The sequence below is a fragment of the Mirounga angustirostris genome, unplaced genomic scaffold (genome assembly GCF_029215605.1).
Source record: "Mirounga angustirostris isolate CCGP_5_RB_7025 unplaced genomic scaffold, mMirAng1.0.hap1 SCAF_12, whole genome shotgun sequence".
Lineage (NCBI taxonomy): Eukaryota > Metazoa > Chordata > Mammalia > Carnivora > Phocidae > Mirounga > Mirounga angustirostris.
In genome coordinates, this window is record NW_026991720.1 from 24981820 (window position 1) to 25008832 (window position 27013).

Sequence of the window (27013 nt, forward strand, 5' to 3'; positions counted from 1 at the left end):
ATGTTATATGTTAACCTGTAATTTGTTTTTAAAAAATTGATATCAGTATAGTTAACTTACAGTGTTATATTAGTGTCAGGTGTCCAATATAACGATTCAACAATTCTATGCATTACTCAGTGCTCATTGTGATAAGTGTACTCTTTAATCCCTATCACCTGTTTCACCCATCCCCCCCCATCTCTGGTAACCATCAGTTTGCTATCTATAGTTAAGAGTCTGTTTTTTGGTTTGTCTCCTTTTTTCTTTGCTCATTTGTTTTGTTTCTTAAATTCCACATATGAGTGAAATCATATGGTATCTTCTTTCTCTAACTTATTTCGCTTAGCATTATACTCTCTAGATCTATCTATGTTACTGCAAATGGCAAGATTTCATTCTTTTTTAAGGCTGAGTAATATTCCTTTATGTGTGTGTATTATATACATGATTAATATAATATTATATATGTTATATATAATTTTCCATTATATCCATATATAAAAATATACCATCAAATCTATCTATATTAATCATATGCATTTCTATTATAATTTTAATGGCTACATAGTATTTTATATATATATATATGGAAGATATATATCCTCTTTTTTATCCATTCATCTGTCGATGGACACTTGGGCTGCTTCCATAATCTGGCTATTGTAAATAATGCTGCAATAAACAATAAACATAGGAATGCATATATCTTTTCAAATTAGTATTTTTGTATTCTTTTAACCTGTAACTTTTTATTTATTTATTTATTTATTTATTTATTTATTTATTTATTTATTTATTATTTTTTTAAAGATTTTATTTATTTATTCGAGTGAGAGAGAATGAGAGATAGCATGAGAGAGAAGAGGGTCAGAGGGTCAGAGGGAGAAGCAGACTCCCTGCTGAGCAGGGAGCCCGACGTGGGACTCGATCCCAGGACTCCAGGATCATGACCTGAGCCGAAGGCAATTGCTTAACCAACTGAGCCACCCAGGCGCCCCTAACCTGTAACTTTTTAAAAATTGAGACATAATTCACATACCATAAAATTCACCATTTTAAACTATACCATTTAGGTTTTTAGCTTGTCCACAGGATTGTGTAACCATCATCAGTGTCTAATTCCAGAATATTTCATCACCCCAAAAAAGAAACATCATGCCAATTAACAGTCCCTCCCCATTCTCTGCCCTCTTCAGCCCCTGACAAATGCTAATCCACTTTTGGACTCTATAGATTTACCTATTGTGGATATTTTATATAAATGGAATCATATAATATGTGGCCTTTTGTTACTGGTTTCTTCACTTACAATGATTTCAAGTTTCATGCAGGTTGTAGCATGTATCATCCTTTTCATAGTCAAAGATTATATGAATATATCACATTTCATTTATCCATTTATCATTTAATGTCCTTTTGGGTTGCTTCCACTCTGTGGCTATTATAAATAATGCTACTATAAATATGTGTGTTCAAGTTTTGGGGTGAACATATGTTTTCAGTTCTCTTAGATACATACCTAGGAGTGAAATTGCTGGATCATATGGCAACTCTACTTGAGCTTTTTGAGGAGTCACAAATCTTTCTCAGCAGTTACACCATTTTACATTCCCATTGGCAATGTATGAAGGCTCCAATTTCTCCACATCCTGACCAACACTTGCTACATTCCATTTTCAAAAATATGGTTATCCGGGTGCCTGGGCGGCTCAGATGGTTAAGCATCTGCCTTCGGCTCAGGTCATGATCTCAGGGTCCTGGGATCGAGTCCCGCATCGGGCTCCCTGCTCCTTGGGAGGCTGCTTCTCCCTCTGCCTCTCTCTCTCTCTCTCTCTGTCTGTCATGAATAAATAAATAAAATCTTTAAAAAAAAATATGGTTATCCTAGTGGCTGTGCATAATCCCTTCTAAAGTAAAAATATACGATCAAATCTATCTATATTAATTATATGCATTTCTATTATAATTTTAATGGCTACATTGTATTCCATTATATAGATGTATCATTATTTATCCATGCCCTGATTGATATAATATTATATTGTTTCCATTTTCCCCATGATAGAGAACGCTGGGCTAAAGATTCATAAATCTGTATCTATTTAGATTGTCGATTTTTTTCCATTATCTGAATACAGAAACAATAGTACAGTTAACATGTTTACACATGTCTTTGTACAGTCACCTGCCCATTTTCATAGCATAAATTTCTATTATTGTATCAAATAATGAGTGTGCTTTAAATCTCGAAAATTTGCCTCCCACATGGTTGTATCAATTTAAATTTTCATCAGAAAAAAAAAATTATCAGCAGAACATGAAGGTGTCAACTTTCCCTACTTTCATCTGTAATATTTGTTCTTGGACCAAATGGGAACATCATTATCACATTAACGTCATTTATTTCTAGGTAGATGTGACATTGCATATATTCTTACTGTAATTGTTTCTATTTTATTTTCAGAATTTTCTGTTCACTTTTTCCCAATTGTACTACAGTGCTCAATTTTTCTTATTATATGCAAGAGCTCCTTGAATATTAAGAATATTAATCCCTTGTTGCATTTCTATAGGTTGATTCTTTTGAAAATTGTTTGAAATTCAGAAATTTTTAATTTTTGTTATTAAAATTGTCAATTATTTCCTTAATATTTGTAATTTGATGTCATGATTAAAAAACCATTTATCATTTCGAGATTATAAATTTTATATATAAATATATCTAAGACTTGAGGAACAATAAAAACCTTTAATTCTCTAAATTTCCCTCTGAGGACAGCCTTGGCAATATCTATCCTTCAGGTTTTGAAATATATTACTATCTGTTAAGTAGTACTCTGTAATTTTAGTTGTTTCCTCTTTAACTAAAGAGTTAGTTAGCATGAGTGTTTAATCGTTTTTTTCTAAATCTGTAGGAGTTTTTTTTAAGATTTTATTTATTTATTTGCGAGAGAGAACGAGAGACAGCACGAGAGGGAGGAGGGTCAGAGGGAGAAGCAGACTCCCTGCCGAGCAGGGAGCCCGATGCGGGACTCGATCCAGGGACTCCAGGATCATGACCTGAGCCGAAGGCAGTCGCTTAACCGACTGAGCTACCCAGGCGCCCTGTAGAAGTTTTTTTAATTTTTCTCTTTCTTGGTGTTGTTTTAACTTTGTAATCGTTTTAAAGCTGTTCTTCAGGATTTCAAGTTTTATTGACTAGTGGTTAGAGAATATGACTTAAGATTTATAATAATTATCCATATTTCACTTCAGGCAGAAATAATATTTTTTGTAAATGTTTCATATATATTTGAAAATGCAATATTTAATAGTTATCTGTTTTTATCTGTTTAATAGATCAGCTTCAGAAAAGGATATGCAAAAGTCAGACCATACTTTTTAAATTTATGAGTTTTTTACTTATATGTTGTACTGTTTCTTTTAATTATGCTCCAAATTGTTATGCATGCAGCATCAAATGGAAACACCTCAAATCACCATGGGAACATAGACAACTCACATCTATCACAGTGGCTTAATATACATTGACAGTTTGTGTAATTAGAGAAAATCAGGTCCATTACAAATAAATGATGTGGTATCCTTTTTTTAATTCAATACACAAATTGTTGTCAAAAATGAGTAGACCTCTCCTAATTTGATTTTTTTTTTTAAAGATTTTATTTATTTATTTGAGAGAGAGAATGAGAGAGAGAGAGCACATGAGAGGGGGGAGGGTCAGAGGGAGAAGCAGGCTCCCCGCCGAGCAGGGAGCCCGATGCGGGACTCGATCCCGGAACTCCAGGATCATGACCTGAGCCGAAAGCAGTCGCTTAACCAACTGAGCCACCCAGGCGACCCTAATTTGATATTTTATCCATTTTTTAAAAACTTAGGCATCTGTTCCTATAGTTATCTGTATTTGATTGGCTCATTGTAATTATGCAAATATTAACAAAATATTAATTCTGAAATACATGGGAAGACTGTCCATTAATGATATTTCAAACTGAAGGCCTGAGATAAAAGAAAATTTGACATTCAGCAATTAATGAAGTAAAGACTCAACTGGTAAGAGGTGAATATTAGCCTTATTTTACTCTCCAGAAAAATCTTCATAATGAAAAAGTAAATTAAGCTTTTTGGCTTAAAAATATGTGATTCTAATCCCAGACAGTTATATCTTATAAACTGAGAATTCTGACAGAAGTTTGACTAATATAAAATCTAAAAATATACAGAAAAGCTGCTTTAGAGAATTGGGTGGAGGCAATTCTGTATATGACCCATTTTGTTTGAGTGCATAAACCTACAGGGAAGATTCATATTCTCCAAGGGCATAATAACAAGGCTAAGTATAGCATTCAGTTAATTCACAGAATTACAAAACAGTTAAAGCACTTTCTTTCTTTTTTTTTTTTTTTTTAAGATTTTATTTATTTATTTGACAGAGACAGACACAGTGAGAGAGGGAACACAAGCAGGGGGAGTGGGAGAGAGAGAAGCAGGCTTCCCACCTAGCAGGGAGCCCGATGCGGGGCTCGATCCCAGGACCCTGGGATCATGACCTGAGCCGAAGGCAGACGCTTAACGACTGAGCCACCCAGGTGCCCCAAAGCACTTTCAATAGACCCTTCCTTTAAAGATATTTTTGAATGTGAATCTTCCCCCCCCTTTTTTTTCATTCTTTTATGCATTATTTCTACCTGTCCTTCCTTCTGCTCCCTTACTTCCTATCTTCCTCCCTCTCTCCCTTCTTTCTTTGTCTCTCTTTTTCTATTTCTATTTTCTATTTTCTATTTCTTCCTCTTGGCTCCTTGAATCATGACACGGGCTCATTACTGATCTATGCAAGGTCCACTTGCATTTATTTAGTTCGTTAATTATTTGGTTATTTCAAAGAATGTAATAAGCACCTATGAAAATACTCCCCTTCTCCCAAAAGCTAGCCCCAAAGCTAGGATTTTAGCAAAAAGCTATATTCCCATCACCAACCTATCACCCTGCCCTTCCTGAACAATCAGTATTTCTATTTTTTAAAAACAGATTTGGGGGGCGCCTGGGTGGCTCAGTCGTTAAGCGTCTGCCTTCGGCTCAGGTCATGATCTCAGGGTCCTGGGATCGAGCCCCACATCGGGCTCCCTGCTCTGCAGGAAGCCTGCTTCTCCCTCTCCCACTCCCCCTGCTTGTGTTCCCTCTCTTGCTGTCTCTCTCTCTGTCAAATAAATAAATAAAATCTTAAAAAAATAAAATTATAAAACAGATTTGCCTTGCATGTTTATTCCCCCAAAACACAAAATTTTAAAAATTTTAATCATTTATACCTTTGTGAAATGGTACTTACTTTTTCCACTCAATATTATTTTGCTACAATCCATTCATATTTATGGCTGTTTCTGTAGTTCATTCATTTGACTTGCAGTATAATATCCCACTGTGTGAAGACTCCACATACCACAATTCATTCATTCTCTTGAGGGTGTCTGGGATGATTCCAGGTGAGTTCTACAAAACATTCAAGGAAGATTTTATTACAGTTTTATACAAACTCTTGCAGAGAATGGAAAAAGAGGGAATATTATCCCAAGGTATTCTCTGCAACCAATATAACCCTGAAATCAAACCAAAAAGGAAATGCTAAGAAAGAAAAATTACAGATCCACCTCACTCATGAGTATGAATGTAAAGACTAAACAAAATATTAGCTGATTGAATTCAACAGTGCAAAAGAAAAAAAATGAAATCAAGTTAGATCTTTGCCAAGCTTCCATGACATAATATTGAAAATGTATAGATGTAGTTCATTACAGTAACAAATTAAAAGAAAAAAAAGATTATCTCAAAAGACGCACAAAAGACATTGCTAACATTAAAAATGTATTCATGATAAAAAATACTAGTACATTTAGAATGTAATGAGCTTTTCTAAAGTGATAAGAAGCACCTATAAAATGCCTAGATCAAATATAATCCTAAATGAGGAATGTGAGCAATATTCTTTAAAACTTAGGAGAAGTACAAGGATATCCACTATTTCCACGTCATGTCAAAATTGTACCAGATAGTGCAATAAGGAAAAGGTGGGGAAGATTGGAAGTGTAAGAATTGTTAAGGGGAAAATGAAATTATAACCATTTGTAGATAACATGATTCTTTACATAGCAATTTTTTAAAAATTTAGGTATAAATCCTTAAGTATAAAAACAGAATTTTTTGAGGGTTTTTCAACCTTAAAACTATTTTGAACACTTGGAAATGGATGATTTTTTATCATAGGTGGCTGTCCTGTGAATTGTAGGATGTTTAGCAGCCCCGCTGGCTTCTTCCACCTGTCACCAGTAGTCCTTCTTCTCCAACTGCAACAACCAAAAATGTCTCCAGACATTGCCAAATATCCCCTAGGGGACAGAATTACCCCTGGAGTAGATATGAGACTAATAGAGAAAAAAAATCAACTGCATTCTATATACTGGCAGCAGAGTAGTAGATAATATAAGACACCATTTACAGTAGTCTCAGAGAATATTAATTACCCAGGAGTAAATCTATAAAAAATGGTTAAGTGCTATGAGAAGGAAATTCTAAGGCTATATTAACACTTACAGAGGCAGACCTAAATGACTGAGGCACAACTCATGCCCACGGATAGGAAGATGTTATAAAGATATTACATATTCCCCACTGATTTCTAGATTCCATATAGTTTCCAATAATCTAAACAGGATTGTTCGTGGAATTTAAGATGGTTCTAAATTGTATACAGAAGAGAGAAGTCAGAAGACTTCTGAGAAGAAAGAATAGGGAGTGCAGACTTGCCATACCTGTATCAGTCTTATTATGAAACTTCAGGGGCATCTGGTGGCTCAGTCGGTTAAGTGTCTGACTCTTGGTTCTGACTCAGGTCATGATCTCAGGTTTGTGAGATCGAGCCACAAGGCAGACTCCACATTCAGCATGCTTGAAGATTCTCTCTCCCTCTCCCTCTGCCCCTCCCTACCCACACTCTCAAATAAATAAATCTCTAAAAAGTGCAAATGTTAAAAACAAAATTTTTAAATAGTAACCATTCTTTTTTTTTTTTTTTTTGAGAGAGAGAGAGAGAGAGAAAGCAAGCATGTGGGAGAGGGAGAGAGAGAGAGTCTTAAGCAAGCTCCACACCCAGCACTGAGCCTGATGCGGGGCTAGATCTTAGAACCCTGAGATCATGACCTGAGCCAAAATCAAGAGTCAGATTCTTAACTGATTGAGCCACCCAGGCCCCCCTCTTAGTAAGCATTCTTATAAAAATTAATAAATTGACAATTTTAAATCTAGATGGCAAAGCGTCTTTCTTTTCCATCAACACATTGGACTAGACAGTCAGAGACCTCCTCCTAGTGCCGCAAATTTGAACAGGTAGGAATATATGTACTCACATACTTCTCTTTCATAAATGTATTCATTACTGTTAGAGAGATAATGATTAATTAATAACATAATGAAAGTTATGTATATAAATATATATATATGATATTGATTAAATATTCCCCAAAAGAAACAATAAAAGGCTTAAGTTGCTCAAGATAAAGAAAGGTTTTCTGCTAGGGAATGAAAATATACTGAATTCAGAGTATTGCAAAACACTTCGGTTTGTTCCCAAATTCCTCTTAAGATGTATTAATCTTGCCTAATTATTACATGATCTTTTCCATTTTTTTTTTCCTTTAATCAAACATTTGATATTTTAGTAGTCTCTCTGGTCACTTTTCTTATAAGAGATTTTATTTAAACTTCCTAATTCATCTGCTTCCCTGAGATGAGTATCACTAAATAATAGATCTTTTCTTATTTTGAAAGTTCAATCAGCTTATTTGAATACTATCAAAGCAATTATAGGTAGTATTTTTATTTCTGAAATAGTGTTCATTAATGATAATGACACTTTGCAGTCTTAAAGCACCTTTAATGCAAGGATCATAAAAACATTTCTACAAGAGAAAGTACTACTGTCAGTTGAATTTCTTAATGGAAAAATCAAGAAGGAGGGTTTGGCTGAGAGAATTAGAAATGCCATTCAACTACATTTCTTGTCCTATTTATTTCATACACCAAAACAATTAGCTAAAGAAAATCATTTTCAACACAAAAAAATGTAAAAATAGGCACATATTTTTGATACTTTTACATTTAGTTTTTATGAAAACATCCAATTGAGTGAGTACTTTAATCAAGGTAAATGAGTGAAATTCTAGAGTATGGTTACAGTGAAATTCTGTAGTATGGTTACACATTCTGGATTCCACCTTTATATTACACATGTGGATAGCAATAATCAATATCAACTCTAAAGGAGAATCTAAAAGCAGTTACTGATCCATGCCAATAGCTTTCATATTCAGTTGTAAAACTCTGTATTATTCTTAAAGCTTTATATAGTGATATGAAATGAAGCATTTATTTTTCACATTTAACATAATTTTAGTTATTCATTTAATAACGATTGATAACCCACTTTTCTAGAAATGGTGTTATTATAATTGTCTGCTGTAAGAAGTAGACTCGCAAGCTATAATGGCTCAGAAAGAATAGAAATTTGTTTTTTACTCAGGTAATAGTACCAGATGAATGGATGGGTGAACCAGTTACTAGCACAGACGTCCTCCAAACACACACAGGAATCCAGGCTGATGCAAGCTCTGCCATCTTTAACATGTAGCTTCCCCAGTTACCCAGCATGGTATTTCCATTCTAGCCAATCAGAGGACAAAATGATCATGGACAACCACTCAAGAGGCTTTTAATGAGGGGCCAGAAGTATCACTTGTGTTCATGTTCCATTGACTGGTGCTAATCATTTGGCCACCCCTAACTATGGGGAAGATTGGAAATGTAGCCAAGCTATCTGTCCAAGAAAAAGAGAGAATGGATTTGGATGATCAGCCAACAGTCTGACTTTGGTGGATCCACACCTTTTTAGGGGAGAAACTAGTGAAGGGGGTTCAGTTTAGTTGAAGCGGAAGTCAGAAGAGTCCAGTCGAGTTGGAATTGAAATGGAGATCAGAAGGATTCAGCAGTGGATTTCTCCAACCTGCTGAAATAGTTTCTTTTAGACCTGTGCCGTTTGATATGGATCGCTACTGAGCACTTGAAATACTAGTCTGAATTGGAATGATCTATAGGTATAAGTTATAAACAGGGTTTTGAAGATTTAGAATAGAAAAAAATGTAAAATACCTCATTAATATTCTTTATATTGGTTACATTTTGATGTCATACTACTTTGCATATATTGGGTTACACAAAATGTATTGCTAAGAATAATTTCATCATTTCTCTTTTACTTCTTTTTCAACTTCTTTAAAGAGCAGCTTTAGGGGCACCTGGGTGGTGCAGTCAGTTAAGTGTCCGACTCTTGGTTTTGGGCTCAGGTCCTGATCTCAGGATCGTGAGATCAAGTCTGGCATTGGGCTCCATGCTGAGCGTGGAGTCTGCTTGAGGTTCTCTCTCCCTCTCCCTCTTGTCCTCCACTCGTGCTCTTTCTCTCTCTCTAAGATAAATAAATAAATCTTTAAACTTTAGAACAGCTTTAGAGTTCCAGAAATACTGGGCAGATAGTACAGATGGTTTTCATATTTCAATATACCATTTCTCCAATTATTAATATTTTGTATTAGTTTAGTACATTTGTTATAATTAATAAACCAATAATGATACATTCTTATTAATTAAAGTCCATAACTTACATTCATTCTTTCCATTTTACAATTAGATATGGGGTTTTAACTTAGTTTTGACTTTATTGAATGGATGGACAGTTGCTAGCTGACTACTAAGAGGGGAAAGACTGTGAGGAACATGTTTGGAAATGAAGAGTCAAATGTTGTGTCTAGATGCATTAAGTTTAAGATGATTATCCAACAACCAAATGGAGTTACAGGTAGTTGGACAAGTCTGCACTCAGGGCTAGATGTATAAATTTGAGACTCATCAGTGGAGGTATGAGGTTAAATTTCAAATTAAAACGGTATGAAGAGGTAGCAGGAAATAAGACAATAGAGTGAGGACAGCTCACTTAAAAAGTTCTGTTTTACTATTAAGGAGGGTGGATAAATGAGGCAATAGGGTCAGTAATAGGATTTGTTTGCTTGCCTTATTATTTTTTTAAGATGAGAACTATTAGAACTCATTTGTCAACTGAAGGGAATAATATGGACAGTTTGTTGATGTCCAAGGAGGAAAAGAGAACTGTGAACCTGAACGTGCATGGAGAGTGAGTGAGTGCCTGGGGTCCTTGCACCAGGGGAGGAGTATGCCTGTGACCTGAGGGATGTCTGCATGTGTGCCTTTGCAGGAGGGAGGAGATTAATATGAGAGTACGTGCAGGGAGTTGTTAGGGTTTGCGGTGGAGTAATGAGGGAGTTTCTGTGTGCCTGCTGCGTTTTCTCAGTGAGAAACGATGAGACAAGCTGAAGTGATGGGGGAGGCTCGTATTGGGTATGTGAGGCCTGACACAGTCAGTCATTCAGAGCGGGGAGTTGGACCCGTTGGGAAAGTGTGGAAGGATTCCAGAGCCAGTGTTGACCACACACTTGATATCTGAGGTCATGAATTTAAAGTAAGACCAGACAGCAGGTTGGCACTAGATGAAGCAAGGGAGGTGCCTAATGTGCAGAACTTAGGGGGGCACTCACTCTCATAGTCCTGCCCGAGGCACCTCACCTGCCTCAGTGTAGTCCCGGCCCTGCCAGACATTAAAGTTTTAGGATTATCTCAAACAATATTCAGCTGCTTGAATATAGGCAAAGAAAATATACAATTGAGTTCAATCATGATTGTGATTTGGCAGAGGAATAAAATTGGTTAGAGGGAAGGGGCACCTGGGTGACTCAGTCAGTTAAGCTTCTGCCTTCAGCTCAGGTCATGATCCCAGGGTCCTGGGATTGAGCCCTGCATTGGACTCCCTGTTCTGCAGGAAGCCTGCTTCTCCCTCTTCTACTCCCCCTGCTTGTGTTCCCTCTCTTGCTGTGTCTCTCTCTGTCAAATAAATAAATAAAATCTTAAAAAAAAAAATTGGTTGGAGGGAGATCATAGAACCCAAGCAAGAACAGGAAGGAAGAGGAACTATCATGGGGGTGAAGTATAATGACCAACTGGGGGTGATAAATGAATTAATAAATTTAGGGGATCATAGAAATTGTTGCAGTGGAGGCAGAAGGTGGTCTCCAGAGAGTAAAATTTGGGAGATGATATAGTTCCTGGAAAGGACTGCTTTTCGAGTGTGCTCATGGTAGTGAGTGGTGAGATGCCTGAGAGGGATGATAATGGGAAGTGAGGAAGTCGGCCAATGCAGAGACCAGGATGTTGAATCATCCAGGTGGATGGTGAAGCCACCAAGCATAACAGGACTAGGGATGGAGAAGAATTCAGAGTCAGATGCTCAAGTCTTCCATGAACAAAGGCTGACTGATATATGTAAGAGTAATCTGATTCCTAAATAATCAAACTATAATATGAGTCTAATTCAAAGATATAGTTCTGTTTATTGATTGTAATAAATACTTGATAAAATAAACTGGATAAGGAAAAGGTGAGCATGAATAATTGAAATTCTGTTGAAAATTGCTATTTCCTGTGACATTTTGGTCAATGACTTAAGTCCAATATATTCATTCTTTTAAGGGTGCCTAAGATTGCTATACCAACTGATTTCATTTTTAGCTTTCTCATTTTTTTCCTGCTTATCCAGTAGTGCAGGTCATTATGAGAAAGAAAATGGATAAAGTTTTGTAGCAAGAGGGAAGAAGGAAAGTAATAAACATGACGATAAACTGAGTGGCTTACACTTATAAATATATTTATAATATTTGCTCATAAAGGTGAATGAATTATTCTTGCATTGCTTTTTGCATTGTGGAAATAAGATCACAGGAGCATTAAGTGTAGGCAAAGGAACGAATGATGATGATGATGGTTTTCCTTTTATTGCACCCCTATCGTGTGCCAGCCACGCATTAAGTGCTTTATATACATCATCTCTTGTGACCCTCAGAATAGCCTAGGGAGGTTGTGGTTCTTATGCACGCCTGACAGTTGAGAAAACAGATTAATGAGGGTGACTTGCCCAGATCACGCAGGTAATTGGCAGAGCCAGAAATCAAATTCAGTCCCTGAATCCCAAGCCCATACTCTTCCCCAGAACAATGTTCGACAGAGCCAAACATTTGCAAATAAAATCTTCATTGGATGTATCATTTTTTCCTACAAAACATGTTGAAGTGCTTGATATACTTAGGAATAAAAATATAGTTTTTCCAATGGATTTCTTATTGAAGAGAAAATATGCAAGGAGTTATATAGACTCTGAGAGCAGTACCTGACGAGTGTAAGTTACATCAGAGCCCCACATTGTTTGTTTCCATTTCTCCACTACTGCACATCAATTAAAAAGTTTTTTAAAAAAATTAATGTACTTCAAAATTTCTGAAATAACTAAGTCTAGGAGATAAAGTCTAGGGGAGATCTATCTATCTATGCATGTATATACATGTATATATTTCTTACCTGTGTTGTGAGTAAATCATAATAAAGTGATGGATATTTTGAGACATTTGTCATTTAAAAATTTTTTCTGGACAAAATGCCACTCAGTTACATTTTTCAGGGGTGGCCAGATTCATACAAAGGATATTTTAAATTTCTACTTGTAGAAATTAGTAAACAGCATGGCCTCTCGTGGCTATTCAAGGCTGTTCTTAGTTACATAGACCACAGAACCAGGGCAATCATTTGAGATGAGCCAATGTGTAATGGAGTCATTCTTCCTGTGAAAGGGTTGAAGTAATTCAACTGCAAACCTAGCCCAAGAGCAGAAATCAGATTAGTAAAGTAAGTTGCAAGAGTGGTTTCTAACATCACACTGATAACAGTGTGAAAGGGATTCTGAAGTTCCCTTCATTTGTGAATAAAAAAGATGAACTTTATGTATATATATGCAGTTCATAATGTTCTGAAGACAGTGAGTATGGATTTACTTGGGATCATTAATGAGTGCCTGATTTATGCTTTACTGCAATTTATTGATTGTTCCCTCAGTATGGAGCACTGTCTTTGGTTCAGTGCCTACAAAGATTAGAGATACACTCTGCCTTTATTAAGGAGACCTCCTTTGTGAGGAAAGCAAAGGGTCCACCCAGTGCTGAGCACATAATAGGCAATCAATCAATATCTGTGGAATAAATGTTTTGACCCAGTATGGGGATGAATAGTAAAAGTGTGTGGAGTGTAGAGAGTGCTATGATAGAGTAGGGTAGGATGCAAAGAGGGGCTTGGGCTCCTGCTCTGGGTTTAGAAGATCAAGTTTCTTTAGGTGCGACCTTTGAGTCACATCTTAGAAGGAATTACATAGAGAAGAAGGGTTAGGAGGAAGGCGGAAGTGAATTTATGGATAAGAACAGGTGCAAAGACAGGATGGTAAGAAAGAGCATGACGAATTTAAAGAACTGGATTTTAGGTAGAGGTGGCATTGTGTTGAAAGAGGAGAAGGAAGATTAGTGAGGGCGACTTGAGGAAAGCCATAGATGCTCACTGAGAAGTTCTTATATTTTCATACAGACACTGGATTTCAAACACAGCATTGCCATAAAACAATAAAGGAAATAATAGTTAATACTTATATAATGCTTACTGTGTACTAAACGTTTTACATATTTTAATTCATTTAATCTTCACATATCCATCCTAGGTAGGAACTACTGTTAGCCCATTTTAAAAATGAGACACGTGAAATATAGGGAAGTTAAGTAACTGACCCAAGATCATACATCTAATAAGTGACAGCGCTGGGGTTTGTACTCAGTGATCTGGCTCCAGAACCCACACTCCTAGCCACTTGAGTATACTGCCTCTTAAGACAATGTCAAGTGTAGTGTAAATTACTGTTGATAATGATATTTGAAGTATTTCAGTTGAAGAATTATTATTTTTGTGATAATACATCTCTCGCTCACTTGCTTTCCAATAAACTTTCTCAAGTTGGAGAACAGAGATGTAGAAATACCTGGAACACTAGGAATTCTATGTAACTCAGAGCACATTAACGAGAATGTGTTACGTGAGTGGCGTTCTTCCAACTTAGGTATCATCGTGGTAAAAAAGATTGAGACTGCTCTTGTAGGAGATAAGAGATCATTCAGTAAGGGATGTAACATTGGGGATTTTAGTTAGAGAAATTAAATATTCCTTTATTCATGAAGAAGATCACATCATAAGTTTTCAAGTGGTATATAAACGTTGGGAATTGTTGATGATGTTAATATGAAATTCATAGTGGATATGTATTTTTTTTCTATCCAGGAATCTTTCCCATTTGAATTTCCATAATCCCTTGTCTAGATATCACTTAAAGAATTTTTAACCCTATCTATTACTCTGCATTGGTGTGTACTGGAAATACTTATGGGGTGAATAATAATCATCATAATAATATCTAACTACCCCATGCATTGTTCTGTGCACTTGATAGCTATTTGTTTATTTAATTCTTATAAAAGCCCTATGAGAAAAGTGTCATTATTATCTCCATTTTTCAGGGGCGCCTGGGTGGCTCAGTCGTTAAGCGTCTGCCTTCAGCTCAGGTCGTGATCCCGGCGTCCTGGGATAGAGCCCCGCATCAGGCTCCCTGCTCAGCGGGAGGCCTGCTTCTCCCTCTCTCGCTCCCCCTGCTTGGGTTCCCTCTCTCGCTGTGTCTCTCTCTGTCAAATAAATAAATAAAATCTTAAAAAAATATATTATCTACATTTTTCAGATGAGGAAACGAGCATTTAAAGGTTAACATGCTCGAGGTAACTAGGAGTTCGGTTTTGGTCAGGTATGGCAAATGGGTTTCCACTTGAGCGTTTATGGAGTAGCTCACATAGTACCAGTTGATTGGAGTCCTCTTATTTGAATCCCCAATTCCTCATTTCTTTCTTGATTTATGTATAAAGTCATTTTCCATATGGATTAATAATAATGACTTAAATGCATATGACTCTTCTAGGACTTCAAAACATGTCTATATTCATTGTTAAGTCCCTACATGACAAGTGAATACAAAGAGACATACGTAAGTTGTGGAAATAAATGGGAAGTGAAGTTAGCATGGCCATGTGGGTCTTGACTCTCAGACAGTGCTCTTTCCTTCCTGCTGTGCTGTCTTTTGTGGCCTTAGTAGTCTTTGCAGATGCCAGGTATCTATGGTCTCATCAGAGACTTCACACTATGTCCAAATCTTAGAAAGAGTCCAGAGAACAGAGGAAATTAGACATCTCTGCATTAAATACTTGGAAAGCACCCTTATTGCTACTATGTGATTGTGATCCTATTTATTTGCAAGTTATTGTCTTAAGTCATCCATTTTGCTTGATAAATTAAATGCTTTAGAATTGTGTGATTAGGGCGCCTTCGTGGCTCAGATGGTTAAGCATCTGCCTTCGGCTCAGGTCATGATCCCAGGGTCCTGGGATCGAGTCCCGCATCGGGCTCCCTGCTCCTTGGGAGCCTGCTTCTCCCTCTGCCTCTCTCTCTCTGTCTCTAATGAATAAATAAATAAAATCTTTAAAAAAAAAGAATTGTGTGATTATTGGTATTGGTTAAAAACTCTGCAAGTAGAATAAAGAACTCATTATAAAATAAAATTATAAAATGGACATATATAATTATCTGTAGTATATATTTGGGGAGAGTACAATAGGAAAAGAGATAGCAAGGAGGAGACACTTTCTAGCACAATATGGAAATTAAATCCAATATGCTGCGACAAGAAATTCAGGGGAGGGGGCCTGCAGAGAAAAGATAGACACAAAGAAAAGGGATTGATGTCAGGTGAATTTGTCGAGATAGCACAGAGTCATCCAACAAGATGAAGGGGGGAAGGGAGAAGCTGAGGGCTGTTAGAGAACAGGAAGGATCTTCAGATAGTGAGGCTCCATGCAACAAGTAAACATTGAGGTAGTGATCCCTTTCTACTCTTAAAACCTGTGATTCTGCAACAGTTAATAAGAGGACAAGTAAAAGTGAGCAGAAGCTATGAAAAGAGAAAAGCTGAAAGCTTCTTAGAGAAATGGAAGTTTAGAAAATACTGCATTTCTGGGGCGCCTGGGTGGCTCAGTTGGTTAAGCGACTGCCTTCGGCTCAGGTCATGATCCTGGAGTCCCTGGATCGAGTCCCACATCGGGCTCCCTGCTCAGCAAGGAACCTGCTTCTCCCTCTGACCTCCCCCCTCTCATGCTCTCTCTCTCTCTCGTTCTCTCTGTCTCAAATAAAAAAAAAGAAAAGAAAAGAAAATACTGCATTTCTGGCATTTCTTGCATCTTGCTGCCCTGCCCCAGTGAACTAGGGGAAATTTTATGACCTGAGCAGAGTCGGGACTTCCCAGTGATTGCTGTCTTGCCCATTGGGAGGGTCCCAACAGTGGTCCACATTGATATACTCGTGGGCAGAGGTAGCAGAAGCAGGGGCTAAGAAGAGAAATTGAAGAGGGAACTGCTTTAGAGTGGAGTTCAAGTCCAAATAAAGCCAAACCCGAGGGAATGTGGCTAGGACGGTCTCCTGCTGGATTTTGAGTTGCTGTTTGTAGTTCATACATATTCTGCAGGAGGTGTTATGCTTCAAGACATTTACACTCGTCGCTATTGACTGTCACTCTCTGTAGCCAGGATGGAATATTCAGCCTATCACCTTCTATTTATTTAACTGTTATGTACATTGCCTAACTTGGATACTCACCATTTACTTTCTAATGTGCATAATAAAGCATGTCTTCTTCCTATATGTATGTCTGGGCTTCTTTTCATGTAGAAGATATTATGCTATCAAGAATGACCTTGTATGGATTGCAAGCTTCATAACTCTTACTACACAGAATATATTTTTATCTACCATTCTTTCTTAGAGAAAAATAAGCTCAGTAGCTATCTTACTAAAGCTTTATTAACATTGTTTTCTAAACATTTATAGGTAGTGCTGGGACACCTGTCACTTTTAATGAAAATGGAGATGCTCCTGGACGTTATGATATCTTTCAGTATCAAATAACCAACAAAAGTGCAGAATACAAAATCATTGGGCACTGGACCAATCAGCTTCACCTAAAAGTAAGTATCAATATAATTTTACATGAATGTATGTAGTTCTCAAGGAGAAATGCTTTATTTTTAAGTTTATAATACAAGTTTTGTTAGAATTGTCTTGTAATTATGTTTTTAAAAAATGTATGATTTTATCCTTTCTTCAACTTTAAAATGTTATGGAAAATCTCAAATGTCTATAGAGAAATCTGATATCTGGAGGGATTTAATGAAAGACCTCATTTCCTTTTAAGTGACTGCATTGTATTTAGGGAAATTTGGCCCTTTTCTGAAAGTCTCACTTGTTTAAGTGTTGGTACACTGTGTGTGTGTGTGCGCATGTGTGTGTGTTGTGGGGGAGGAATGGCAGTGTGCCACGAATGATTAAATTTAGGCTTAAAAATAAGTGTATTTCACCTTTGCCATCTCATAAATTGAGACCTTGTGCCTACATCTGATTGATGGAAGTGAATCATGATCTGTATTTACATTACCTCTTTGAATTGCAACACTAGAGAAAGTGAATGTACCCCAAAGTGATGTTCAGAGCATTGAACAGCTTCAGGGCTAACTGCTGTCCCTGTCTACCTCGGTTGGCATCAAGGCCCAAGACCCACAGATCTTGCCATTCCTAGAAGTAAATGGCCATGTGAGGAAAACTGGGAAAGCCTAGCCTGAGTGCGGCCCCAGGGCCTCGGGGTGGTGCCAAAGGTGGGCATTTGCCTGCCTTGGTGTCACCAACATGGAGGGCTCAGCCTCCTCCTACTGGGTCTGGCATGTAGGATGGCTGTGGGGTAGAAGAGCTTCATCAAATGTGCCTGGCTGGTGGCAGCCCTCTCGAGGGGCTCTTCCAGAGAAAGGGTCTGTGGGGACATTGCAGAGAGCTATGTGGTGCTGGCACCCACCAATTATAAGGGGCTCTGGAGCAGGAAGTTGATCCTGAACCTGAGGGATAAGGGAGGCCCAGAAAGGGAGCAGGACTGTCAATGGCTATATGGCGAAGGTGTAGGGGTGGTTGGAGCATCATCAGCTTATCACTAGATAAGGAATGATTGCACCTTTCAACAGCCGTGGTGTGGTATCAGCTCACACTGGCTTCGTCCAGCATAGGGAAATCAGGAGCGTGCCCTGTAGTCTCAGCCAAGGGTTGGAGTTCATTCATTGCGCACGTCTTCGATAAATGGTAACATAGGACTATTCACAGGAACTGAGGGGCCGAGGAGCTGCTCGTTGCAGCAGTATGTTTCCTCTGTAGGCAGGAAGGTGCTTTTAAATGCTTCGAATAAACCAGAAACAGATCCATTTACTGTCCTATGATTCTAATGTCTATTTCATTCTCTCCTACAGTGAAAGTATCTCCTCCTCTTGATTCTCAAAGCCGTCACAACGCTGTGAGAATTGAGTTTATTTCCTAAATGAATAATTAAGTTAATTTCCTAACCATACCTTATCCTAGCTAGAAGGTAAAAAAGGCTTACGACATACAGGAGGGTGGAGATCATTCTCGTCTGTGTGTGTATAGCACTTGTACATGTGCTTTCTTGTGTTTGAACCCACTTCAAAGACATCGGTTTGGTATTTTTAATACATTTTTCACTTTCTGTATCTCCCAATATAGTGGTATGCTTATGCAGCATCAGCCACCAAAGTTTTCAACAAGGAAGCAGGTGATGAGAAATAACAAAATTGGAATATTTATGATCTGTCTTTGAAATGACTTCCTGATAATTATCACACTTCTGCATTCAATAATGTGCCAAAACAGCTAATATTTCCAACTATTGTTGTGCTTTGTAAGACCACAGATCTACAGTTTACTACATGTAGCAGCCTCAGGAAATCTTATCTATTGTTCTGCAACCCAAACTGACATTTATCAAAGCATTGTTTTGATAACTCTACAGGTTATTAATGCCAATCTGAAAATCAAGAGCTTTGTGGCAAAAGCCCTTTGAAAGTGGACCTATGTGGAATAACATAATTAAACATGACAAAGAAAATTTGTAAGGGTTAAAAGAGGGAAGCTGCTTTTTATCTGATGTTTATAAATGCCAAACTGCCTATTATATTCTTATGATTAAGGATATACCTAACAAAATTCAGTGGTTTAAAAATATGTGCACTGGGGCGCCTGGGTGGCTCAGTCGTTAAGCATCTGCCTTCGGCTCAGGTCATGATCCCAGGGTCCTGGGATCGAGCCCCACATCGGGCTCCCTGCTCGGTGGGAGGCCTGCTTCTCCCTCTCCCACTCCCCCTGCTTGTGTTCCCTCTATCGTTGTGTCTCTCTGTGTCAAAAAAAAAAAAATCTTTAAAAATATGTGCACTAATATATAATATTAAGATACCTAAAATATTTATATGTACAAGTACATACACACACATCTGTCTATGTGCATGATATATTTATTATAAAACTTCATGTTGAATCTCAAGCTGCTCTTTTATGTACATTTAACGGTGCATGAAAGTTTTCTGTTTATTATTGTGTTATTGTTCATAAAATATATCAAAGCAATTTGTAAGAATTATTTCTCATGCATGATTATGACCATTTGTAACTAGATAGAAGTGCCAGCCTTTACTGAAAAAGAGAGAATGTATCTCTCAGGAGAAAAGTAAGTGAATTAGACTGGGGGGAGAGACTGTAAGTCAAGAGTTGGCTTCTGGAGCCTAGTGGGACAAATTGTTTCTCCTTGGATCAGTGACCTGGTTGAAGGTCATCTGTATGAAGGAGTACAGGATGCTTGTAAGACTAAATAAATATTTAATAAATATTAAAGTTCTGCTTAGATAGTAGGCAAGGCATGGAACTAATGCTTTGCTTTATTCAGTTTTATCATCTGTAAAATGGAAATATTAGCAGCACCTATCTTATATGGTTGTAATAAGAATTAGATGAAACAATACAATAAAGCATTTAGTCCAGGGCTTGGAACATATGAAATCCATAGACATTACCTATTACTAATCCACTATCTCGTGATTCTATGTGGCCAGTGGGAGAGCTGATAATCCATGTGGTGAGTAGAGCACTACTTATTAGAGAGGCACTTGGATTTTCTTTAGAAAGTTCTGAGAGAATCTCTTCATTAAAATGCTGACCATTAGTCTCCATCGTCCACTCTTTCTGCCTGTCTTTAATATTGGCCTGAATACTTCAGAAAAATCTGTCTACACTTAAAAAGCAACCTTTATGTAAGACAAATACAAACTTTCTTTTTTATATGGTAGCATATGGCTAGGTATTATCAGCTAGGCAGTTATTTTTCGAATGGATTGGATAAATTCATTCTGTGCACATACTCAGTGCTAAATTTTGAGACAAGACTGAGTGAGTGGTTCTCAGGGTGCTCACAGACTGGAAGGATAGACCAGCACTCAAACCAACAATGCTAGCAGAGGTGCACTGAGCAAGGGGTGTACGTCGTGTCTCGGCGGCAGCCCAGAGAGAGGTTCCTAATCTGGCCTGACTGCTGAAGACAGCTGTGTTGAGGGACAGGGGAGGATACTCTCCTCCATGTACTCCATCTCTCCTTAATCTATTAAACCAGATTTTACAACAGATTTTACACTCTCAGCGGTAAGTATTTATCAGCCAGTTATCGGTCTGAATTCTATGTATTTTCGAAAAGCCAGTTTTTCTGGCTGAACTCAACCATCAGACAATTTTGTACACAGAGAGTGTACAATTAAGCATGTATGAGTGTGACAAATTTGCCCTGCATGTACCTTTAGTGGAGTGAAAGAATTTTTATAATGAGTAGGGTTTTTTTTCCTGGAAAATCATGAGGTGTTTTATTTCCTTATTGTTCCAAATATTATAGTTTCTTTTTCTTTATTATGGAACTAACATATGTTCTTAATTTAGCAATTAGAATCAGTTAGTAAAATTGTTTAGTTTGATTTAGGTTTTCTATTCAGTCATCTCTGTCCAGGCATGAAGGGCGTGTTGTCTACTTGAGAGTGAATCTGAACAATTAGGTCTCTCCGTTTTGTGAGGCTGAGTCTCCCAAGAGGCAGGTGGTCCTGATTAGTGATTATAAAACACATTGTAACCTAGAGGTTCAGAGTAAATAGCTGAGCCTGAATTGCGAGAAGAAAGCCATATGCTTCTTTACGTCCGCAGGGAGAAGGTATATGGAGGTTCCTGGATGTACCTAAAATAATGCAGGGCTCACTTTTTTTACTTCCAACCAGAGCTACTTTTTTTTTTTTTTTTGGATTATGGTAGGAATGAGGCATATGGTTTTACTTGTCTTATTGTTTTGTTTTCTTCTCTTTTTATTCAAGTAAATAATTTGGAGATAAATGTAGTAAAGGACAGTGGCTTCATAAGTGTCTCAACCACAATTATTAGTGGCACGGTGTCAACTGGGAAGGGTGATTTGAAGGACAAGGGCTTCATTGACCCTGATTTAATTTTGAGTGGGTCACTCCATAGAAGAGAGTAACTCTTGACCAGGTACTGAATCCTGAACCTCAGTTTTCTCATCTGTTAAGTGGGGATAATAAATAGGCTTATTATGAGGACTGAAGACTTAGAATATAGTGGTCAAGAATGATGGGTGCCTGGGTGGCTCAGTTGTTAAGTGTCTGCCTTCAGCTCAGGTCATGATCCCAGGGTCCTGGATCGAGTCCCACATCAGGCTCCCTGCTCTGCAGGAAGCCTGCTTCTCCCTCTCCCACTCCCCCTGCTTGTGTTCCTGCTCTCGCTATGTCTCTCTCTGTCAAATAAATAAATAAAATCTTAAAAAAAAAAAAAAAGAATGAGACCTCAGGGGCACCTGGGTGGCTTAGTCAGTTGGGCTTCTGCTTTCAGCTCAGGTCATGATCCCGGGATCCTGGGATGGAGCCCCATGTCGGGCTCCCTGCTCAGCGGGGAGTCTGCTTCTCTCTCTTACTGTCCCTCTGCGCTCTCTCTCTCTCTCCCAAATAAATAAATAAAATCTTAAAAAAAAAAAAAAAGAATGAGACCTCAAAGTCAGAAAGAAAGATGTTTGAATTCCATCCTTCCATTCATGAGTCTTATGGCCATGGGCATGTCATATTACCTCTTTTAGTCTCAGATCCTTCATCTGCATGAAAACAGTCATGACTGCTTCACAGAATTCATGAGACAATTAAAGGAAATCACATACACAAAGATCCTAGAACATTGCTTGCTCCATATTCAGGGTTAAATGAATAAGGTAATAATAATTTGTTTCATTTTGTTTTGCCACTGTAACCAACCTATTATATATATTATATATATTATATATATTATATTATATATAAATATATATAATATATATATAATATAATATATATTCCCAGAGAATCTCTTCATTAAAGAGTAATAATAGATCTTATATATAATAGATTATAATAATAAAAGCTTCGTATACCCTGTGGGACCTCAGAGGTGCTTACTGGCTTACTGGCTTCTGATACGAACCTTGAAGGAGCAACATCCATTGCTACCTGTCTTGATAGATTCTCTCTGCCTTATCTGTCCATCTACTTGGTTTGAGCCTTGTTCCCTAAGACATTCAAAAGGATTTAATAAGATCCATCTATCATAGCAGGATAAACAAACAAACCCAGTAAGTTAGGAAGAAAGAATAAAGAGAGTTAATAAATTTTAGTTAGTAGTCAAGTTTGATTTCCTCACCAGCAATTACAACCAATAGATTCATCTAGGCTGTTCATTTGAGTAAGAATCATGCTGATATTTTAAGAACATACAAAATTATGCCATATAAAAATATAGTTTCCAGAACAAAGTGCCTGCGATGTGCCACTGCTGAGATATTTTAAGAAATACAAATGTATGACATATAAAATGTGGTTTAATATGATTAAAAATTGAGATGCTGGATTCAGTTACCTTGATCTCATTGAAGACAGATTCCTGGAGTAATCTAATAGTATCCAGGGAATCTAGTAGCTTATCAGGGAAAATGTAAGTAGAGCATTAAAAGGTCTATTATTATTGATGAAAAATAGGTGAAGTCACAGGTGCTTAATTAGTTATTTTAATAAGTAATTGTGACAGTGACATGGAAAGGGAAATGAAAACTAAAAAATGATAGAGGTCAAATTAGAAAAGGCAGATCAAAGAATATATTGCGACTCAAAGAAGGACTTAGCATAAAATACAAAATGCCTCTTTATACCAACACCAAAGAAGGGCAAAGAAAGATGGTGATTCTAGACTTTTATGGGGATAATAAAGTAATAAAAATCATAATAAGTGGTATTTTAATCCTTATTCTAACCTTGGGAGGAGTAAAGTAAGAACAATTTTAACTTGATGAGTAGAATAGGAAAGGTTAAAATAAGGTTATAAATATAAAATGATAATGTAGAATAGAAGAATAACTGGTAAAAAAAGACATTTTCTTATGGTAGATTTACTAAAATATATGTGAACCCTGTATGCCAGGGTACTTTTAAAAAGCTCAATGGACACATCAGTATTATTTAAAATCTACAACGAACAAGAGAATTACAAGTAAGAACTGCGAAGTATTATATACGAATAAAATATGTCGCCACCAGCTATAGATAGACGTCAGTTGCTGGTAAGGGCATGAAATTAAAAAGGATAAAGTTACTGTGTCTGTTGATTGAATCAGAAGTTTAGCATGACATATTTCCTCAGAAGTTGCACTATTTAAAGAAGGAAAATAGAGCCAGAAGCTGGATCCTCCCCCAAGCCCCTATACCATTTTATTAAGGTTATGGATCCTTATCTCTAAATGAAGTTCTAGAAATGTGCAGTTGTGTATATCTCGGGGGGTTGAGACATAAATCCACAAATAAATGACAGAGGGATATAACAAGGACACATAAAAGTACTAAATTTTACTATTACTTGTTTGCTTTTGTTTGTTCTAAAATCATTTTTAATTAAACTTACTTTGAGATAATTGTAGATTTACATGCAGTTGTAACAAATAATAAAGATCTCATGTCCTCTTTGCCCGTTACCTTGAAAATTATAGTGTGATAGCACAACACAACAAATTGACCTTTATACGATCCACCAGTTTTATTTAAATCTCAACTTTACTTGTATTCATGTGGTGTGTGTGTGTGTGTGTGTGTGTGTGTGTTTAGTTCTGTGCAATTTTATTACCTGTGTTGGTCCGTGCTTCTACCACTATAGCCAGAGTACAGAACATTTTCATCACCACAAGGATCCCCATGTTGCCCTTTTATTGCCAGATCCACTTGCCTCCCATAAGCCTCCCCCAGTACCTGGCAACAGCCAATGTGTTCTCTATTTCTACAAATTTGTCATTTCAAGAATGTTGTGTAAAAGGAATTATACTGTATGTAATCCTTTGAGTTTAGCTTTTTTCACTCAACATAATTCCCTCATAATCTATCCACATTGTGTGTTCCTTTTAGTTGCTCAGTATTATTCCATGGTATGGAAGTACCAAGTTTGTATAACCATTCACCCTTTGAAGGACACCAGCAAAATAATTATGAATAAACCCGCTATGAATATTTGTTGAGAGAGAAACAGGGAAGACTGATGTCTCATCTCAGAACTGAACTAATTCATTTTTATATGACCGTTTTAGAGTTATACTTAACCTTTTAATTCAGAATGCTTTTAGAAAATAAGAAAGAGAACATTATTGCTGTAGCATGTGCCTTACATTTATAACTGGCATAGCGACACCTTGGATGACACCTACTACAATTGCAGCATATTCCCTAAGGAGAAAAAGTTCTTCATTTAAAAATAAGACCACCTAGGTGTAGCTCCTTTGAACATCAGTCTGTGAAAACAGACCTGCATTCTTGCCTCTCATGCTTCCCCTTTCTATTCCTTCTAACAATACTGCACTAAAGTTGCTGTCTGTGGCACCCAAACTCAGTCAGAGTTTCCAAGACTTCCTCAAAGTTGCCCCTGCTCTATGTTTCTTAAGTTGTTCTAACACGCTGGTAGGCTTTGCTGTATTCGTTCTCATCTGACTTTTTTGTAGCTGTCAGATCTGTTGCTACATGGCATTTCTTTTCTGCATTCAGGCCATGATTTTAGATTCCAAAAATCAGACATGACTTCTAGATTAAGCTGCTGTATGATCTTTGAGACTACTGATTAAAATTCTTTGTAAAAATGTCTAAAGGGAACCCAAAGGGACTACTGACAATGGAAATCTCCCAGTAAGGACACACTTTGAGCTTGGGATCTCTGAATTAAATTTTTTAAAATGGTACAACTAATGACCCTATCCCTAAGGTTAGCTTCTCCAAGAACCAGTCGAATTTTATACATGATATCCATAAAATGTTTGATAGAGATGTGGTTTCATGTTGTTCAAGGCACAAATGGACTTAAAGGGCAGACCCTAGGAAGCTCTGTGATGATGTGGAAAGCATCACTAGAGGTTAAGAGACTGGTTTTCAGCCTGAGCTCTCACTAATCCTGAGAGATTTGTGCTTTTCAACTTAATATGTGGGGTCTCAGTCTCCATGTTTTTAAAAATGGGAACCAAATATAGCTTTTCACTAAAATTTCTTCCAGATCTATTATTTTCTAATTGGATACTTAGATAGTAGAGTTTTGTAATATGTGTTTTCTTATTTATTTACTTACTGTTTTTTAACTGAAAAATGTACTCTACAAAATGTAAGGCCTCATTCATTCACCTATATAGAAGTAATGCTCCAGTATAAACCTCACTGGTCAAAGGTCTTCTGTGATTATTTTCAATTCAGGGTATTTATTTGAAGGAGCATGGCTGCTTACAGCCTATGAACATTAAAACAGAAAATGGGAGAGGTTACTTTTGTTTTAATAAACGTGTAAAAATTATTAAAAATGGCTATGCTATTAGTTCTCTCTTGATTTTGCAGACAGGCATTTTTATAATATGCTTTAAAAAATAAGACTATGCTCTAGGGAAGCTAAGTTTATTCTGTTAGATGGGCTGAAATCAAGCAGGACTAAGTAGAAATAACTAATGTGATTTGAGAAATGCTAGTTTATTCGGAAAGCACTTTTGCAGCAAAGATAAAAGAGAGGGAGCTAAGTTCCGTGTGAAGAATTAGGGGATGCCGTGGTAGAGAAGAACAGCCCACATCTGAGCAATAAATGGGAGCTAGGCTTATTTTTGCTCCCATAAAAAGGGAAAAATAAAATGATTTCAGAATTCCCACTGTGGCATCTCAGATTTGGTTGCATTCAGCTTGTGACATTGAGACAATCAGTGTGCAAACATTTATTATTACCCTTTTACCTCGTCCACAGTAAGCAGCTTTGTGTTTGGAGGTAGACGAATCGGGACTCAGGCACAGCGATCACGTCTTGATTCTGCCTTCATGCCTGCTTATCCATTTCCCCGAGTCTCTCCAGAGTTCTCCCCACTCTTTCTCAGCTTTTCACATATTTGTATGTTAAACTTTTCTCCTGAGATGAAGTTTCGCATCTGTTACTAGCCGGATAAGCAATTACCAGGCATTGCATGAAAAATAGAACTTTTTTCATATCCTTTAAGAGAGTCTGAAGAAATAATTGGCCTGAGAAAGTTAATGCCAATCTACTACCCTTTTGACACAGTCTCCCACTGGACAATTGGCTCGTTTTTTTTTTCAGAGTTGGTGGTGGCTCTGAATATTAGGAAATTGCCTCTCCTACAAAAAAAAAAAAAAAGAAGAAGAAAAAAAAATTTTTTTTTTCTAAAACTGTTGGAAACTTGAAGCTGAAACAACGTCCAGAATGGTAACTGTGGGTCTTGTCCAAGTCAGCATTTTCTCCAACACCTTCCTCAGAACACTGGGTCTGCAGGATTTTAAATAGCGGCTCTCTATGCACACAAAAGCTCCCTGGTCAAATAAGTTTAGGGAATGTCAGGACAACTGTTTTTCCTTTGTTTTGTTTTCCTGAAATACTTGTGGAGACGTTAATATGCTAATGCACATCATGACTGACTGGGAAGTAGGCATCGGATGTACTGTTCAAT

General features: G+C 37.2%; 1 protein-coding gene across 2 annotated transcripts in view; it reads left to right on the forward strand.

The window, feature by feature from the left end:
* The window catches only part of GRM8 (glutamate metabotropic receptor 8), a 724302-nt gene that overhangs the window by 580454 nt on the left and 116835 nt on the right, over positions 1-27013 (forward strand). For both annotated transcript variants that reach the window (XM_064575601.1, XM_064575602.1), the window contains one exon: positions 16939-17075. In XM_064575601.1, coding sequence (XP_064431671.1) covers positions 16939-17075 — 137 coding nt within the window. The remainder of the gene's footprint in view (positions 1-16938; positions 17076-27013) is intronic.